This window comes from Jaculus jaculus, chromosome 23 (assembly GCF_020740685.1).
Source record: "Jaculus jaculus isolate mJacJac1 chromosome 23, mJacJac1.mat.Y.cur, whole genome shotgun sequence".
Classification (NCBI taxonomy): domain Eukaryota; kingdom Metazoa; phylum Chordata; class Mammalia; order Rodentia; family Dipodidae; genus Jaculus; species Jaculus jaculus.
The window spans coordinates 2753095-2772634 of record NC_059124.1 but is presented as its reverse complement, the minus strand read 5'-3'; the positions used below and the strand labels follow the sequence as shown (position 1 = coordinate 2772634).

The 19540-nt window shown below is 46.9% G+C and overlaps 1 protein-coding gene across 1 annotated transcript in view; it reads left to right on the top strand.

Moving 5' to 3' along the window:
- Positions 1-19540, top strand: part of Etv6 (ETS variant transcription factor 6) — a 259969-nt gene that overhangs the window by 190726 nt on the left and 49703 nt on the right. The window contains exon 3 of the mRNA XM_045139694.1: positions 4959-5123. Coding sequence (XP_044995629.1) covers positions 4959-5123 — 165 coding nt within the window. The remainder of the gene's footprint in view (positions 1-4958; positions 5124-19540) is intronic.

Below are 19540 nucleotides of genomic sequence, written 5' to 3'. Positions count from 1 at the left end.
GCATATCCTATGCCCCAGCCTTCCTGTACCATGGAATTAAGTAGGAATTAGCAGTGGGACTTGTCTCCCAGCACCGCAGTGAAGTCAGTCTCTTTCCAGCCCAGCGAGCTGTCCACCTTCTCTTCATGCTAATGGAAGAGCAATGACTGATCAGTTCTTTGAGTGGCCTCGAGCAGGTGGCTTGCCCTATCAGGACCGCTCTGGTAAAGCTGCTGGGATTGCCGAGTGTTCCCTGTAGCCCGCAGAGCACCTTCGGCCTCGGTACTGGAGCCCTGGGCCCGGGCGTCCTTTCCTGGTGAGGGGATTTCCACACACCGTGGCCTTGGTGGCTTCAAGGCTGAGCAGAAGGAGAGATTAATGGGAAGTGAGAAGAGAAACTGCTTTTTCTTAACCGGCAGCGCTGTTGGGAGTGTGTGATTCTTCTTGTATTTAGGGAAAAGATTACTCATGAGTATTTTCTTCCATGGAATATAAAGAGCCTCAAATTACTACTCTTGTCCCCCACCCCCTTCTCACCCGCCTCCCCCGTTTCAGAGGGCCCTGGGCAGAAACTTCAGCATTTTACTTTCGCTTCTCTCCCATGAGAGATTCGGTTCTGGAATGGCTTCTCCCTGCACTGCCCGAGGGTCCTCCGCTGCCAGGCCCCGGCCACTGGGTGCTTTCCTGAGCCCAGCCTGACTGGAAGCCCCCCTCGTTCTTGAAGGGACTGCGCTCTTACTCTTCCCAAGGAGAGGAAGGCGAAAGTCTGAAATCACAAACTCCAGTGCTGCGTTTGCTCAGAGGTGACAGTTGACCCTAGGAAGTAAGGTGGAAGGTTTGCACCAACTCACAAATTTCGATTTTCCTGCCTAAGCTAAACTAAGTACTGTGGTTCTAAGGGTGGGTTTTCAAAGTCACTGGGAAGACAGAGGTACTCGATTATATGCACATACCATCCTGAACCATCTTGAATAGACATGCTTTCTGACCCAGTTTTAAAAGTCAAAAACAGGGGCTGGAGAGATGGCTTAGTGGTTAAGTGCTTGCCTGTGAAGCCTAAGGACCCCGGTTCAAGGCTCGATTCCCCAGGACCCACGTAGCCAGATGCACAAGGGGGCGATCACGTCTGGAGTTCGTTTGCAGTGACTAGAAGCCCTGGCACACGCATTCTCTCTCTCCCTCTCTGTCACTCTCAAATAAATAAATAAAAATAAACAAAAAATTTTTAAGTCAAAAACCAAGCCTTAAATTCCTTAGTGGTTGGTTTTTATTCTAAAGATCACAGAGAGGTCATACAAATCATTTTTCCATAATGCTACTTGTTTTTCCATGTGAAAAAAAAAATCAGTACACTTAAAAACCCATTTTAAGAGCTGGAGAGATGGCTTAGCGGACAAGTGCTTGCCTGTGAAGCCTAAGGACCCCGGTTCGAGGCTCGGTTCCCCAGGTCCCACATTAGCCAGATGCACAAGGGGGCACACGCGTCTGGAGTTCGTTTGCAGAGGCTGGAAGCCCTGGCGTGCCCATTCTCTCTCTCTCCCTCTATCTGTCTTTCTCTGTCTCTGTCGCTCTCAAATAAATAAATAAATAATTTAAAAAAAATTTTAAAAATCTCTTTAAAAGTGTGTGTGTGTGTGTATGTGTGTGTGTGTTACTGGGGACTGGATCCAGAGCCTCATGCATGCTAGGTCTCTACCACTGTACCCAGGACTCTGTACTTCTTATTTTGAGATAAGTCTCACTAAGTTGCCAGGCTGGCCTTGAACTCTCCTGGCAGCCCGGGAGGCCTTGACCTGACAGTGCTCTTGTCTCGTTCTCCAAGTAGCTAAGACTGTAGGCCTGAGTCACCTGGCCCAGCTGATGGGCTGGTTTTGAGGATTAGAGGAGACCATCTGCCACTCACAGACACCACTTAGAAGACAGAGTTAAGAGTAGTGCCCGGAGTCCTGGGCCACATCCAGAGGTCTGAGCCATTTGTACCCACTGCAGCAGCCCATCCAGTACCCCAGACAGCTCTTGCTCATGCCAAGCTTAGGGAGAGAGACAATTTCTCTCAGGATTGAGTAGAGGTCAGGAATACTTTCATAAGACACACACGCTGTCCTCTGCAAGTTTAAGTCAATCATGTGGAGAGACTGGCGGCCTCTTAGCAATCACTGGTGCTGAGGAGCTCACTTTGAATGACTGATGCGTACCACGTGACTGGACAGCACAGCCCTACATCATCAAACTCCTTCTGGACTGGCTTTTCTCATATTTTTACTGTCAGGACTCAAAAATTTTAACTTATTGACAACCTCTATGCATACAGACAATATACCACAATTATAATCCCCTCCCACCACCCTTCCTTTCCCCCTCCCCCCATTCCCCCTGCACTGAACCCTTTCTTTCCAAGTAGTCCCTCTTCTATTTTGATACCGTATTTTTCCTTTCCTATTATACTGCTCTTGTCTAGGTAGTGTCAGGGACTGTGAGGTCATGGATATCCAGGCCATTTTATATCTGGAAGAGTACATTGTAAGAAATCCTACCCTTCTTTTGGCTCTTACATTCTTTCTGCCACCTCTTCCACAATGGACTCTGAGCCTTGGAAGGTGTGATTGATTGAGATATTTCAGTGCTGAGCACTCCTCTGTCACTTCTCAGCACTGTGATGCCTTCTGAGTCATCCCAAGGTCACTGCCATCTGAAAAGAGAAGGTTCTCTAACCAAAAGTGAGAGTAGCATTAACATATGGGTATGAACATTAGGAGAAGTGCTTACTGGGCAGTTTGGTGAGCCTAGTATATACATTTAGCCAGACAGCAGCAGACGTTACACCCCTAGGACTCATGACTACCCCTGTTTTAAGTTTTCCATACCAGGGATATATTCCTTCCCATGGAGCGGGCCTCCAGTCCAGTTAGAGAGCAGTTGGTTTCCCCTGTTACAAACATTCCCGTATTGCATCCATTGGCTCATTTGGCCTGGCTGGCCAAATGTGAGGCTTGCAGTGTGACTCTTAGATTCTTTCCACCATCTCTTCTGCAGTGGTCCCAGAGCTTTGGAGAGAGTAAAAGAGCTGTCTCACTTAGCGTTCAACACTCCACTGTCACTTCTTCTCAGCACTTGGATAAGTTTTGAATATCCCCAGGGGTTACCACCATCTGGAAAGAGAAGTTTCTCTAGCCAAGAGTGAGAATGGGGTTATAAGCCTAAGTATTTAGAGGACAATTTGGTGGGCATAACTTATCCATTTAGCCAAACAACAATAGTAATTTTCCCTCTAGGGCTTCTGACCTCCCTAGCCATAGGCCTTTGTCTTGGCTTTCAGTACCAGACAGGAATTCTGTCCTATGGAGTGGGCCTCAAATCCAGTCAGAGAACAGTTGGTTTCTCTCATAACAGGACTCCTCTCAGTTCTTAAAAGTTATCAAAAACCACTCAAAGCTTTTGCTCGTGTGAGTTATATCACTATTTACCATATTCTAAACTAATTTTTTAAAATATATATTCATATAACTATATATTCTAAATGTTTCCAAGGGGGCTGGAGAGATGGCTTAGTAGTTAAGATGCTTGCCTGTGAAGCCTAAGGCACCAGGTTCAATTCCCCGATACCCACATAAGCCAGATGCACACATCTAGAGTTCGCTTGCAGTGGCTAGAGGCCCTGGTGTGCCCATTCTCTCTTGTTCTCTTTCTAGCTGCCTCTCTCTCCCCACTAAAATAAATAAAATATTATTTAAAAATTTTTGAGGGCTGGAGAGATGGCTTAGCAGTTAAGTGCTTGCCTGTGAAGCCTAAGGACGCCGGTTCGAGGCTCGGTTCCCCAGGACCCACGTTAGCCAGATGCACAAGGGGGCGCATGCATCTGGAGTTCGTTTGCAGTGGCTGGAGGCCCTGGCGTGCCCATTCTCTCTCTCTGTCTCTTTCTCTCTCTGTCGCTGTCAAATAAATAAGTGAATAAAAATAAACACACACACAAAAAATTTTTTTTGAAAACAAAAAACTGAACAGGAGTAGTGTTATGTATTTATAAGTCTCTTTAGTGTCTAGCTTAATAGATGATGGCTGCATTCACACCTCTTTCTTTGTCCAGACTGTTGCCCTGTCATAGGTTATTTAGCCTCCAAGGCAGTCCACTGTGTGCTCATGAGAGAATAAGAGAAGAGGAAAGTAATGTGTTAATATCGATTTGAAAAGAGGCTTAAGGATCGCACCTTGAGAACCACTGCTGTAATCTGTTGAATATGTCAGAGGTTTCTCAGAGCACTAAAGTTAAAAAGTCAGACGCACTGCCAGGCTCCCAGATACCCAGCTGGAGCCCCTTTGGTCTCCTGCCCACTTCCGGTCCTTCTCGATGTCCCAGCAGCAGCAGAGGGAAGTTCCAACATTAGCGAGTCAAATGACCTTTTACCCTTACCTTGCCCTCTCATTCCCAAAGGCTAAGGGATTGAGTCTTTCTGGAAAGAATTGCAGGGAACGCTTCATTGCTTGGCAGGGCTGGAAGGTCAAGGCCAGCTCAGAAACATTCTCACTTAAAAGGACACTAAACTACAAACTAGAGCAGCTGTGATTCTGAGGTCCATACAAAACACAGTGGATTTATCAGGCTTTGGGCTCCTGAAGCCCTCCCGCAAGCCACTCTTGAACAAACAAGGAATTAACACAGCCCCTGGGGCACTGGTACAAAGCAACCATCCCTGCACACCCCCAGCTAGCCTCTAGACAGCGAGTTAGTGTGACAGCACCCTTCACACTTATGAAGCTGCAGTGTTTGTTCGCTTGTTTGTTTTTTTGAGGTAAGGTCTCACTCTAGCCCCCAGATTGACCTCCAACTCACAGTAATCCTACCTCTGCCTCCCAAATTTTGGGAGCCCAAGCTGGAGTTTTTAACCTGGGACTTGGAATCGAACCCAAGAGCTCTTCTGTTAATCTCCCAGATCTCTCCCTTTATTCCAACTGTGTAACTGACAGACCACTTCCTCCAACAGGCTTGCAGCCGATTTACTGGAGCAGAGATGACGTAGCCCAGTGGCTCAAGTGGGCTGAAAATGAGTTTTCTTTAAGGCCCATTGACAGTAACACGTTTGAAATGAACGGCAAGGCGCTCCTGCTGCTGACCAAAGAGGACTTCCGCTACCGATCTCCTCATTCAGGTGAGTTTGGCTCTTGACGTGGGCTTGATGTGAAAAAATCTGATAGTCGGTTAGTTTGTGCCATGCTCATCGTGTCCAAGAAGGAATCTCTAAAATAGGTCTCATGCCAGCACAACGACAGCTCAGAAAAAGGAATATCTGCTGACATTAGCCAGTGCATAGGGACAAGAAGAAGTTTCTAGATCAAAAGGACTGTCAGAAGAAGAGTGGTTCATGCACGACCAGACTCTGGAACTTCAAAGACCGTTGTGCCGACAGTTTTAGAAAGCTCCATTTCTGCCCCTTTTCTGCTTTGCCCTGATGCTAAAGGTATTAGAAGAGATGGCTAAGAGTGAGTGCGTGTATTGAGCCGCTCAGTGAAAACAGGTAAGAAGAGCAGTCGTGGTCATGCACCTAAACCCCAGCACTCAGGAGGCTGAGCCAAAGGACCACAACTGACAGTCTGGGCCACTTAGCAAGACTCTATCTCAAAAACCAAACAAAGACAAAAATGAGATGAGAAAGGAAGGGGCTTGGGTACTGGTGGGGTTAAAAAGAAAAAGAAAGGAAATAGCAACTCAAGAAGTAATGATAGGGACTGGGAAATGCATCCATCCTAGGAGCCTAGGCAAGATTAGAAACTCTCAGAGGTCTTCAGGTGATGCCCTGTGAAAGGCTGACCTGAGAAACAAAGCACTTTGTAGTTTTCTCAGGCCCGTCCAAGAAGGTGCATCAAAATATGCTCTCTTAACACCACATCGGATGGTGTAATTCATTAATGCGCTTCTGCACCTGGAAAGAGGTAGTATGTTGTCAGCACAGGTAAGACTTCACTTGTGCACCTGGTGTCAGGTCTTCAGCCCGGGAACTACCTATGTCCAAGTGGACCTTTGGCCCCGGGTTCATGCTTCTTGAGGGAATGGTGATTCAAGTGGCCAAAAGGCTGTCATGCATCAAGTTCCATTGCAGATGCCAGCTTGGATGTGACTTGCCTGGCAGAGTCCCTGTTTTCCTTAACAAAGAAAAGAGATCCTACCTTAAGCCCAGGCATAGTCACAAAGTGTGTACAACTGCCATTTACTCCTGGCAATCAGCCAACTATCAGGAGGAAATGTCCCCATTTCAGGACTGAGGTAAACTGTCAGGAGGAAATGTCACTGTTACAGGGCTGAGGTCAACTGTCGGGAGGAAATGTCCCCATTACAGGGCTGAGGTCACTATCATGAGGAAATGTCCCCGTTATAGGGCTGAGGTCAACTGTCAGGAGGAAATGTCCCCATTACAGGGCTGAGGTCAACTGTCGGGAGGAAATGTCCCCGTTACAGGGCTGAGGTCAACTGTCATGAGGAAATGTCCCCGTTACAGGGCTGAGGTCAACTGTCGGGAGGAAATGTCCCCGTTACAGGGCTGAGGTCAACTGTCAGGAGGAAATGTCCCCATTACAGGGCTGAGGTCAACTGTCGGGAGGAAATGTCCCCGTTACAGGGCTGAGGTCACTGTCATGAGGAAATGTCCCCGTTACAGGGCTGAGGTCAACTGTCAGGAAGAAATGTCCCCGTTACAGGGCTGAGGTCAACTGTCAGGAGGAAATGTCCCCGTTACAGGGCTGAGGTAAAGCCACATGGTAGCACCCCCCTTGCTCTTTGCTTAGGTGACAGTTTACATGAAGAAATGCTACAAGGAAAGTTTCCTTGAAAGTGAAGGCATCACTGAAACTTGAAAGCTTGTGTCTCTAAAAGCAGCTCCATTCTAAGGCTTTATTAGGGACACAAGCTTCCCAAAATGATTAATATTTGTGTAGTCTCAGACTAAGAAAACCATAAACACACTGTACAGATGAAGAAAATTGTCCTAACTAGTTCTTTGGATGCATCGCAAAAAGACTTCCCTGTGCCATTCTGGTGGAAATGCAACTCCAGGAGGCAAAGCTAGGAGCCTGGAAGGAAAAGCCCCCCACTTTCTGGAGTCCCCCATGCAGCCACTGGTGTAAAGCGAGCAAGCAGCTCACTGAGAGGGGTGTGGACTTGACTTCAGACCCTGGGAAAGCCTTGGTGAACTCCCTTGCGACCTCAGCTTTCTTGTGTACCCAGCTTCTCGGCTCCACGCTGTGAGCAGGTGTTAGAAGCCAGTCAGTACATGGCATGTGCTTGTTGGGTGGGGTACAGGGAAGCTGGCTGTACCCCAAAGGGACTCACTGTCCCTTTAGAGAAGCAGCTTGACACCCCCTGTAAAGGCCCGAGAAGCTGGGAGGAGAAGGGGTCTTACAGCAGCAGGAGTGGAGCCCCTCCACAGCACGAAGGCCTGTGGACAGGGCGCGCTTCCTGCAAGGTGCTTGAGTCGTGGAGAAAGGCTCCGCTTGGCAGTTGGAAGAGGCAGGAGGCAGGAAATCCAGCTAAGGCTGGTATTCCGGCCCGGACATGCGGTGATGGCAGTATACATTCATCCTGTAGAAGTCTGTGTGGCCTGAGCAAGTTCCGGGGTGAGAGAGGCCATTTCCAGCCAGTGTCCAAGAAACGGAAGGGTACGATCATGGACCCTTACCTAGAAAACTTGGGGGGATAAGCAGGAGGGAGATAAGGAAGGTGTAGACCAGTTTGCAAGAAGACATTGGATTAGTTACTTTTCCAGTTGCTGGGACAGAAACAGGACAAAAGCAAGCTCAGAAAGGCAGGGTTTGTTTGAGCCTCCATTTCAGTGGGACGCAGTTCTTTTTGGTGAGGAATGCCTGGGTGCAGTGAGAGCTCTTGCTCACCTAACTATCTCCTTTCTCTTCAGCTGGGACCCCAGCCCATGGGATCTGCCCACACTTAGGGTGGGTCTTCCCACCTCAGTTAACCTCATCTAGAGACTCCCTCACAGATACATCTTTGCCATGGCTCTTCTAAGTTAACAACCAAGTTTAACCATCACCCATGTGCTAAATTCTCTGTGTGGGACAGTGCTCAGCACCATTCATGGCCCCTCCTGCTACTTGCCTTTCTGCTAAAGAGCCTGGCTGACTCCCGTCCTAATTCTAGGCCTCCTCTTTCCCCTATCTGGTTTCTCTCTCAATCTGGGCTGGGTGCTGCTCCTATTTTGTCTCAGATTTTTCTGTACTTCAGTCATGGCTTACACACACACACACACACACACACACACACACACACACACACACACAATGTTCTATTCCTCTGCAGAGCTCAACATGAACAGAGACTGTGTCCTGTCCAGAGACTTCCACATCCAATCTGTGCTCATACAGCTCAGCTCATCCCCAGTGTAGTGATGGGAGAACTGGGTTCATAGTTTATCCTGACCTGAAACAGTGAGATTCTTTCTCTCAAGGCCATTTTCCACGTTCTTTGGCTGGTTTAGCATCTCATAATTATTCACTTCCAGCACACGGGTCTACCTTTCTACCACTAGAAGAAAGCGGAGTACATGGTGGGTGCTTTTAAGTAACTATAATCTCTAAATGGAAGAGTGCGAGGTGGAAATTTGTATGAAGTGGTTCCCTGGTGTAATGGCGAGTACTTTGGACTCTGCAAATTGTATTAGTTGCTTTCTCTGTGCTGTGAACGGATACCTGAACAGGTGCAATTTAAGGAAGGAAAGGGACTATTTCTGGTTACGGGTCAAGGGCATAGAGTCCATTGTGGCTGGGAAGGCATGCTGTTCCCATTGTGTTCTCAGTCAGAAAGCAAAAAGCAAGTCAGAAAGTGGGACTGGGCTGTAATGCCTCAAAACCCAGCCCTGGGGACCCACCTCCTCCAGCAAGGCCCCACCTCCTACATCTTCCATAACCTTCCCAAACAACTCCACCAGCTGGAGTTCAGTTGTGCAAACACACGAGTGTGTGGAGAACATTTTTATATTCAAGCAAGATAACTGAGCATTCATTTTGGAATAATCTCCCAGTTGGAGGGTTACAATCAGATGACAAATGTATAAAGCTAAACAGTAAATGCAAGAGTCCCGCTTTTACTTAAAAAACAAAAACAAAAAAAAACCCTCACCTAAACAGGATCGTTTTATCTGCTCCTTGAGCTGCTAAATAGTTATTTCCTTACATGGTTCAGGGGGATTGAAATTCAGAGAGAGATTTGATTATATATTTGGAGCATTTTGAGGTTCTGAGAAACCCTATTAATAACAGAGCAGCCTTTGGATTCACTCTTACTTAGAGTTATTGTTTGTAGAATGGACATATGTGCCTAGTATTTTAGCTGAACAAAGTCACCCAAGTTAAAAAGAAACAAAAACTTGCTTTCAAAGTTACTATAATTCAATTAAAAAATATATTAGCAAGCCAGGCATGATGGTGCATGCCTGTAATCTCAGTATTGAGGAGTCTGAGGCAGGAGAAAAATGAATTTGAGGCCAGCCTAAGCTACATAGTGAGACTATATATTTTTTAATATTTTATTTTTATTTCTTTGTTGGAGAGAGAGAAATACAGAAATAAGCAGGTAGAGAGAGAGTGAGAGAATGGTGTGTCAGGGCCTCCAACCACTGCAAATGAACTCCAGATGCATGCACCCCAGTGTGCATCTGGCTAACATAGGTCCTAGAGAATCGAACTGGGGTCCTTTGGCTTTGCAGGCAAACACCTTAACCACTAAGCCGTCTCTTCAACCATGGGACTCTATCTTTGAGAGAGAGAGAGAGAGAGAATTAGATTGATTTCCTACATGTATCTAGAATTTTGGTGTATTAACATTTGCAGTCGAGCTGGAGAGATGGCTTAGTGGTTAAGGCACTTGCTTGCAAAGCCAAAGGACCCAGGTTCAATTCCCCAGGACCCATGTAAAGCCAGATGCACAGGGTGGCACATGTATCTGGAGTTCATTTGCGGTGGCTAGAGGCCTTGGTGTGCCCATTCTCTGTGTGTGTGTGTGTTTCTGTCTCTCAAATAAATAAGTAAATAAAAATATTTTTTTAAATTTTTCAGTCTTTTATAAACTGCTTCTCTTTCTGATACACCAGTACCTTATCTTTATATTCTTCAAACACAAGGGACACCCACTTCAAGGTGAAGCTGAAAATGCTCATTGTTTTTTACATGCTGTTCCTTGGGCCAACTCACCTAATCTGTTAAGCAATGGAAGGTGACTTGCTGGCTGTCACATCCCTGTCAGCTGGCTGTTCTAGGATAAGTCAGGGAAGGTGAGAATACAAGTCACAGAGGGGAACCATAGCCTGGAAATGCGGGCATTGCCGCTGTCATGGCCTCAACCGAGGACACTCAGCTGGCTCATTCTCTTTCTGGGTCTTTGTAGAAGAATAAAAAGCGTGTGGCATATTCAGAGAAATGTTTAGGGAAGTCACTTATGGGGAAGTTATTTATTAGCACCTCATTTGTCCCATTTGTGAAATGGTGGTGGCCAGTGATCCAGGCAGACAGAGCCGTGTCATGCATGGCACAGTGCATGCACACCTACACTCACACACACCTACAATCATGCACAACTTCACTCACACACCACCATATACGTGCACCTACACTCACACTGCATCACACACAGTACCTTAAGTTTATTATTTTTCTTTATATGCTATATCCAGCTAAAAGTAATTTTTTTAAATTTTTTATTTATTTATTTGAGAGCAACAGACACAGAGAGAAAGACAGATAGAGGGAGAGAGAGAGAATGGGCGCGCCAGGGCTTCCAGCCTCTGCAAAGGAACTCCAGACACGTGCGCCCCCTTGTGCATCTGGCTAACATGGGACCTGGGGAACCGAGCCTCGAACCGGGTCCTTAGGCTTCACAGCAAGCGCTTAACCGCTAAGCCATCTCCCCAGCCCTAAAAGTAATTATTTTTTTAATTCTTAAGCATATTCACGTTTTCTGACAACTTGCCCCTTTTATTTCAGTATCTCTGTCTCTTAAGACATGAATGAAGCTGAACTCTCAGATATTTGTTTTTAAGTAAAAGGCTACTTTGTTTTTATGCTCAGGGAAAATCACCCTGTATTAAATGAAGAATTTGTTATTCAGTCAGCCTACTAAAACACATGGAATGCCTAGAAACTAGGACCAGGCCTGGGGAATGGCTCAGTAATTAATAGTACTTGCTTGCAAAGCCTACCAGCCCAGGTTCAGTTCCCCAGTACCCACCTAAAGCCAGAGACGCAAAGTGCTGCATGCAGCTGGGTTCATTTGCAGCTGCAAGAAACCCTGGCACTCATGCGATCTCTCAGATAAATAAATAAAAATACGAGGCCACCCTGAGACTCCATAGTGAATTCCAGGTCAGCCTGGGCTAGAGTGAAACCCTACCTCAAAAAACCAAAAACAATAAAATAAAATAAATAAATAAAAATACCCAAATAATCCTGTCACTTGAATGGCATATTTTGTGAGTTCCCGTGCTGTTTTCACTGCTGAATTTACAGTGAAACTCAAGGGACTGAAACTGTGGGCTTCATCCTGAACCCATCACAGGAAAAGAGAACTTACTAGAAGCAGTTCTTCTGATTAAATCTAAAGGTATCCCCCTCCCACACCAGGCATGCTTTTACTTACTGATTTATTTATTGGGATTTTCAACTGGTCAGAAGGAAACCAAAATTTCTGAATCAAAATGAAAGAGAACTATTTCCACACTTAAGAATGTATGACATGAGACATCCTACTTACTTAGGAGTGTATGTATGTGGCAAGTCATCACATGTCACCAGTGTGTCTAGATTGAAACCTACGAAGCCCATGAAGTGAGAAGGGGAGGACCTGTGTGGGAGATGCCGAGCAGTTAAGAGAGCTGCCCGGGCAAGTGTGAGCATTTTGTCAGCCAGTCCTACGGGAGAGTCACCCGGGGCTGTGAAATCACCACCATGCCTGAATCAGTGGAGAGACTCCGTCTCGATGAAACACGTGGAAGAACAGTGGAGAGAGAGCCTGCTTCTCCTCTGGCCTCCGTGCATGCATGGGACGCTGCATCTGCATACACTCGTGCATACACCCCACGCACGCGCGCACACACACACACACACACACACACACAAAATAGTCCCAAGGAAATAATCATTGGGGCAGGGAGTCTCTTAGCAAATCTATTTATAATAGTAAAAACTAGAAATTCCCCAAATATGGGATTCTCTAGACAAACTTGGAAAAGCTAAATATAATAGACTACTCCATAGCTCCTCATGTATTATTTCTTCAGTAGGTCATATTTAGGACTTGAAGTAAGAGGATTGGGAAGACAAGATACAGAGGTAAAAATCTGTTTGGCTGGAGTCTAGGAGCAATTGTAGTGGCTAGAACTAAAATGGGGCAAAAGAAAGAAGGGGTGATTACAGGAATATTTAGAAGGCAGCGTCTGTAGGTCTTGGTGACTGATGGGTTGTTAGATAAGACAGAAAAGAATTAAGGATTACCCTCAAGTTTCTGACCCAGTCCACTGGGCATTTACTAAACTAGGAAACCCCTCTGGTTCATAAGGATTTTCGTGCTAAACACTTAAATGAGTGGTGCCTATAAGGCATCCAGGAAGTTCCTGAAAGATCAGTAAGTCTGAGCCTGGAGGTCAGAAGGCGTGGTGACTGGAGTGGGACTAGCAGTTGTCAAGCTGAGTGAAGTCCTGTGCACAGACGACAGACAGCCCACACAGGTGAGGACCGGACCGGGAGCCAGGATCAAAGGGCTGGGGGAGGAAGAGAGAGAGGTGGGGAGAAAGCCAGAAGTAGTGATTGCTGCAGCCAGGAAGTGTCCTGGGAGGAGGGAGGTAGAGATTCCTGGTGATGAATGTGGCTGAGAGCTGGAGCCATCCCCCAAGTTGGGAGCCATCTCAGCAAGAGCCATTCAGGAAAAGGCAGAGGGGAACATAGAATGGGAGGTGAGGAAGTAGAGAAAACAGAGTTGACAGCTCCTGGAGACATTTTACCCTGAAGAGAGGAAGGAACAGGAGAAGATGAGGGTGAAAGTGTAAGTGTGTGTGTGTGTGTAAAATTTGAAACCTCTTAAATACTAAAGGATGGAAACTCAAAAGTGTGGAGATAAGACAGTGAAGAGGTGAAGAGGAAATTATGGAGAAGTCTAATTGTAAACTAGAAATTTCTACATGAAATGATGTAAACTGGGAGAAGAAAAAAACGTCCAGAGATATGAAAGTCATGCATGTGCTTTAATGCATATGTATGGAAGTTAAAAAAAAAATGTCTGTGGCATGTCAGTCAAGATCGCCTTACTGAAGAGATGCCACCTCGTGAGTTTGTTGTGGCAGACGCTCGGCGTGGTACGTGCCACCTCGCGTCGTCACAGCAGCCCTGCCAAGTCTGTGCCGTGATTCCCATTTTATATAAAACAGTATAAGACTGAGCCTTCAACTAAGACTCAAAGAGGAAAAATAATTTGCCTAAGAGCACAGAGCTGACAGGTAGAGAAACCAGGCTTCAAACTTGGGACGGTTTTGCTCCAGAGCTCAAGTTCTTTCCTCTAAAAATTTAAATAAATAAATAAATAATAACAAATAATTGTTCACCAGCTCCTCAGTAGCACCCATGTGTTCCTGTTGCTTAGGCTCTGATGAAGTGATGGCACAATAGTGCTCCTCTCTTCCTATTACCATTTTAAATATGTTTCATTTGTTTATTTATTTAAGAGAGAGAGAATGGGCTCCCAGGGCCTCCAGCCACTGCAAATGAATTCCAGATGTGTGCGCCCCCTTGTGCATCTTGCTTACGTGGGTCGTGGAGAATTGAACCAGGATTCTTTGGCTTTACAGGCAAATGCCTAAACCACTAGGACATCTCTCCAGCCCCCCATTACCATTTTAAACAGACTTCCTTCCTTCCTTGAACCTACGGCCTCATATAGGCTAAGCAAATACTCAACCCTGAGAAATAGCTCTGGCCCATTATTTACTTTTTATTTCTGGTCTTTTCTTCCTCCCATCCTTCCTTTTTCTTGTTTGTCAAATTTATTTATTTATTTGAACATGTGTATATGCACATGCAAACACACCAGGGTCTCTTGCCATAATCCATTGTCTGTCCAGCTTCATGTGGTGGCTGGGGGATTGAGCTCCAGGCCAACAGGCTTTGCAAGCAAGAACCTTTAACAGCTGAGCCATCTCTCCCTTCCTTCCTCCCTCCCTTCCTTCCTTCCTGACAAAGACTTATTAAGTTGCCCAAGCAGGGTTTGAATTTGCAATTCTCCTACTTTAGCTTCTTGAGTAGCTGGGATCATTGGCCTATACCACCAGGCCCAGCTTTGGAAACAAATTTCAATAAGGTAATAGAATTTAAGATTCTCAGAATGAGTATCTGGCATTTCATGTCAATATACACATGTTGAGAGCTGAGGAGATGGCTCAGTGGTTAAAGACACTGCCTGCAAAGCCTTCCAGCCTGGGTTTGATTCCCCAGCACCCATGTAAAGACAGGTGCACAAAGTAACACATGCATCTGGAGTTCTTTTGCAGCAGCAAGAGGTCCTGGTATGCCTATATTTTCTCTCTCTCTTGCTTGTAGAAAAAAATAAATTTAAAAATTTAAATTTAGGAATAAGCTACATATGTTGAAATTGCGTATGTGTTATGTTTCTGTGTATTTGTGTACCCAGGGATGTATCGTAGTTTTAGGGGCTGAAGTTTATAGTATGGGGGAATAAAAGATATTTCCAGGACTCCTCCAGCAGTGTGCAAGTGAAAGGCCACTAACTGCATGGCAGACTGGTCTCTGCACAGCCTGTGTGCGTGGAACATGTGTGTGTGCATGGAGTGCATTTGAGGAATGTGTGTACTAGGAGCATGTGTATGCACAAGGAACATGTGCATGGAGTGTGTTTGAGGAGTGGGTTGCAAGGAGCATTGTGTGTGTGTGTGTATGGAGTGTATTTAAGGAGTGTGTGTGTAAGGATAATGTGTTTATGCAAGGAGCATGTGTGTGTGTATGGGGTGTGTTTGAGGAGTGTGTGCAAGGAGCATTTGTGTGGTCAAGGAGTGTGTTTGAGGAGTAAGTGTGTGCAAGGAGCAGGTGTATGTGTACATGGAGTGTGTTTGAGGAGTGCGCGTGTGCAAGGAACAGGTGTGTACATAGAGTGTGTGGAGGGGGTGAGGGTGTGCACAGACATGGAAAAGCCAACAGGAGCTATTGGCTCTGGTCCGAGAAGCCCGGGCTCTGTTCCTTAGAGCAGTAGAGTCAGCACTCGTTACTTCCTCTTCTGGGATGATGGAAGAGATGATCAAGACCCAGAATTTTAAGCACCTTTTAAAATCTTAGCCGAAGGTCATTGGCTGCTAGACACTCAGTGCTGAAGCTTTTCTTCTTCATCTTCAGCAGACCAGTACAAGATATTTGTAATTACTTCTGTGTTCCAGGGATGCTTTGGCTCATGTGACCCTTAGCTGTGACCTGCGCATATGAGGATTTGAAAACCAAAGGCGGTTGTTAGAGGAGCGGAAGCGAGGCTGGGGGAGCCCGTTCTCCGGGAGCCCGCTGTGGACGGGCTCCGCGTGCTCCACACCCGAGGGCAGGAACTGAGTATACACTTTCAGAGGAGGCGGATTCCATCTCAGCTGAGCTGCCTACCAACTAGCGTCATCCAGAGCTGCTGTTCATTTGCCGTGGCTGGCTGCCCATCGTAGGACATTCTCAGCCAGAGCCGCTTCTTGGCAGGGGAAGGAGAGCTGGGGACTCCTAAGACACCTCTAGAACCCTCTTGCAGGCCTGAAATTCAAGGTGTTACAGGTACACACTGCCTCTGCCAGTCACACACCCAGCACAAGCTGGGCATACTGCCTCCTCTCTGGAGCTGAGCGAACCTCTGGTTATGGGGAAACACTCCGGGAAGGGCCTGACCCAGATGTGGCCACACTCAAGGGTCATGAAGTTACGTTTTGCAGGCTGAGAGGTCAGCACCATCGTGAATTTAACCAGCCAGGCAGCATGTGTGGCCAAAGTGGCCTTGATTCATCTTCTTTGCCCTCTCTGGAGGTGGGCATAAAACTGACTGTGGAGCTGAGGAGATGACTCAGTGGTCAAAGGTGGCTTGCTTGCAGAGCCTGCCAGCCCAGGTTCGAGTCCTCAGTATCTACATAAAGCCAGACAGTCAAAGTGGTGCATGCGTCTGGAGTTCATTTGTAGTGGCAAGAGGTGCTCATTCTCCCCCACCCCCACCTACACACAAATAAACAACAACAACAACAATAATAATAATAATAATAAAAACTAGCTATGACTTCCAGGCCTTTCTCCTCAGTTCTCTATGTGCAACCTGAGGAGTCCACACTCTGTCTTAAGCCACTTGAATAATAATAAATGGCAGAGGAACTGGCAGAGGTGGCAGCCACAGCCAGTGTTGATGCACTTTTCCTGCTGCTCAATTGTCACACCATCACCTCCACGAATCCTCACTGTAGTCCCACTGGGCACATTGTGGGAGTCATGATGAGGAGCCCGTGTCTGGAGAAATGAAGGTTGTCAGGCTGACCCCAGAGCGTCACTGAGCCATTCCCCCCCCATGTTGCCTCACTTCCTGTGTGCAGGTAGAGGATGCACAAAAGAAACCAGCTTTGTCCCCCTCGTGCTGGGGTCAGGTCCTCCCCTCTTGGCCTCAGGGGAGGGCCACACGCCAACCCGGGTCCTGGCGCCTCTGCGCTTCACCCTCATGACGAACATCAGAGACGGGCTGCCATCGGCAGTGCTGAGAGAGCCAGGGACATGTTCAAGGTGACCTGGTACCCATGCTGGCTGCGTCTGCGGGAACAGTGCTGAGCACCCTTCACAGACACTAAATTTGTATTTCCTGGCCTCCCCTTCCAAAATGGATACACTAATTACAGACTTTTTTTTTTAATAGTGATCATCAAGAACGCATTTTTAAATGTTTGCATTTTCTATTCTGCATAATGCCAAAATAAAACATGGATCAAACCCACAAAATCAAACCCAGTGAGGCCATGTAAATTAGGAAGAGCTCAGGAGGACATTACCCCTAGCCCCCCCACCAAAAAAAACAAGCCAGAAAAAGTGCTGATTAGAGACTTATTTTTGTATGAGATTAAAATATGAATCATTAAAATAGGACTGTATTTTGGTCTTTGCATCCCCTTCGCACCCAAGCCATTGCCATGGCTCGAAAGCTCGGAGCCCATGAATGCCAGAGCCCTTCCCAGACCTGAACTGCAGCTCTGCCCCACCTGAGGAATTCCCACAGTGTGGTCAGAATGCCTCTCCAGCTTTCTGCTCTTCTCCCTGTAATGAAAACCCCAGTGGAGTCTTCAGCCTTTGAAGTCTTTATTTAATCATAATTGCAAGCTTCGCCACTAGCGACCAAGTTCAAGAGGAAGAAAGAAGGAAGGAGGGAGGGACGGAGGACAAAACAAAGAGGTTTCCCTCAGAGCTCTCTCAGGAGAAGGCAGTCACGGAACTATATTTGCCATCAGTAGGGGAGGTTTGCGGAGAGAAAAGGGTTTGGGGGGGGGGGGAGTGTTTCTGAGGTCCATGCTGTGTGGAGGAAAAAATAGCAGGATCCATAGCCCAAATGTGCACTTAAATTAAGTTGTTAATTTAAGTGTCTTTAAAATGGCTAAGATTAGAGACAAAGACCCATTGTTTGGTACAATTGTTGACTACATATCTCTGTGTGGGGAAGGATTTTGGGGAACAGAGGCCAGTGGTATTCTAAAAATTAATCGCCCACCTACATTTTGAATTGGACCTAAGCCAGAGGGGTAGGACCAGTCCGTGGCAGATTTTTTTTGGCGGGGGGCTAGTGACCTACTAGGGGACACATCAGATTATCAAGCATATCAGAACAGAGGGATCTCAGCTCAAGCCAGCCTCCACCATCTTCTTCCAGGAGCCTGGCATCTCAAGGTGATTTTCTGGACTTGGTAGGGTCTTAGAGTCATGCCTATGTGTGTTTTTAAAAGGAGGGAAGACCCCAGAGCGTCATTTTCTTATAGAGCATTAAAGGAGGCCAAGTGTGGCAGTGCGTATCTTTAATCCTAGCACCTGGGATCACTGTGAGTTTGAGGCCAGCCTGGGACTACAGAGTGAATGTCGAGTCAGCCTGGGCTAGAGTGAGACCCTACCTCAAAACAACAACAACAACAAAAACTTTATTGAGACAAGATGAACCTACAAAAGCTATTTAAAGTATATAATTTGATCAGTTTGGAGGTAACCATAATATCATCACATTTATTAATAAACAGCCGTTACCTTCAAAAGCTCCCAGGCATGGTGGCACCTGTCTTTAACCCCGGCTCTTGGGAGTCAGAAGTGAGTTCAAGGCCAGCCTGAAACTAGGGCTAGAGTAAGACCCCACCTCAGAGAAACAGCAACAAAAACAAATTAGCCAGGCGTGGTGGCGCACACCTTTAATCCCACCACTGAGGAGGCAGAGGTAGGAGGATCACCATAAATTCGGGGCCATCCTGAGACTACATAGTGAATTCCAGGTCATCCTGGGCTAGAGTGAGACCCTACCTCAAGAAAAAAAAGAAGAAAAGTTATCTCCTGCCTTCTTTTTTATTTATTTATTTTTGAGGCAGGGTCTCACTCTAGCTCAGGCTGACCTGGAATTCACTATGTAGTCTCAGGCTGGCCTCGAACTCATGGCGACCCTCCTACCTCTGCCTCCCGAGTGCTGGGATTAAAGGCGTGCGCCACCACACCTAGCTCTGCCTTCTTTTTTAAATTTTATTTATTTATTTGAGAGCGACAGACACAGAGAGAAAGACAGATAGAGGGAGAGAGAGAGAGAATGGGCGCGCCAGGGTTTCCAGCCTCTGCAAACGAACTCCAGACGCGTGCGCCCCCTTGTGCATCTGGCTAACGTGGGACCTGGGGAACCGAGCCTCGAACCGGGATTCTTAGGCTTCACAGGCAAGCGGTTAACCGCTAAGCCATCTCTCCAGCCCTGCCTTCTTTTTTAAAATCTACCTTCTTAGAAAAATTTTAAGTATACCACACAGCACTATTAACTGAACCCACTGTGCTCTAGCTCTTATTCATTTGCATAGCTGATTATTTATATCTTTTGTCTTATTACTGTTTTGGTGGGATGTGGGTGCATTGTGGCACAGTGTATGTGTGGAGGTCAGAACACTATTTTTGGGAGTTGGTGCTTGCCTTCCACTGCGTGTGAGGAGGGTCTCCAGAGTATGTGAGGAGGGTCTCCAGAGCATGTGAGGAGGGTCTCCAGAGCGTGTGAGGAGGGTCTCTACTACGTGTGAGGCAGGGTCTCCAGAGCGTGTGAGGAGGGTCTCCAGAGCATGTGAGGAGGGTCTCCAGAGCGTGTGAGGAGGGTCTCCACTACGTGTGAGGCAGGGTCTCCAGAGCGTGTGAGGAGGGTCTCTACTACGTGTGAGGCAGGGTCTCCAGAGCGTGTGAGGAGGGTCTCCAGAGCGTGTGAGGAGGGTCTCCAGAGCGTGTGAGGCAGGGTCTCCAGAGCGTGTGAGGAGGGTCTCCAGAGCGTGTGAGGCAGGGTCTCCAGTGCGTGTGAGGA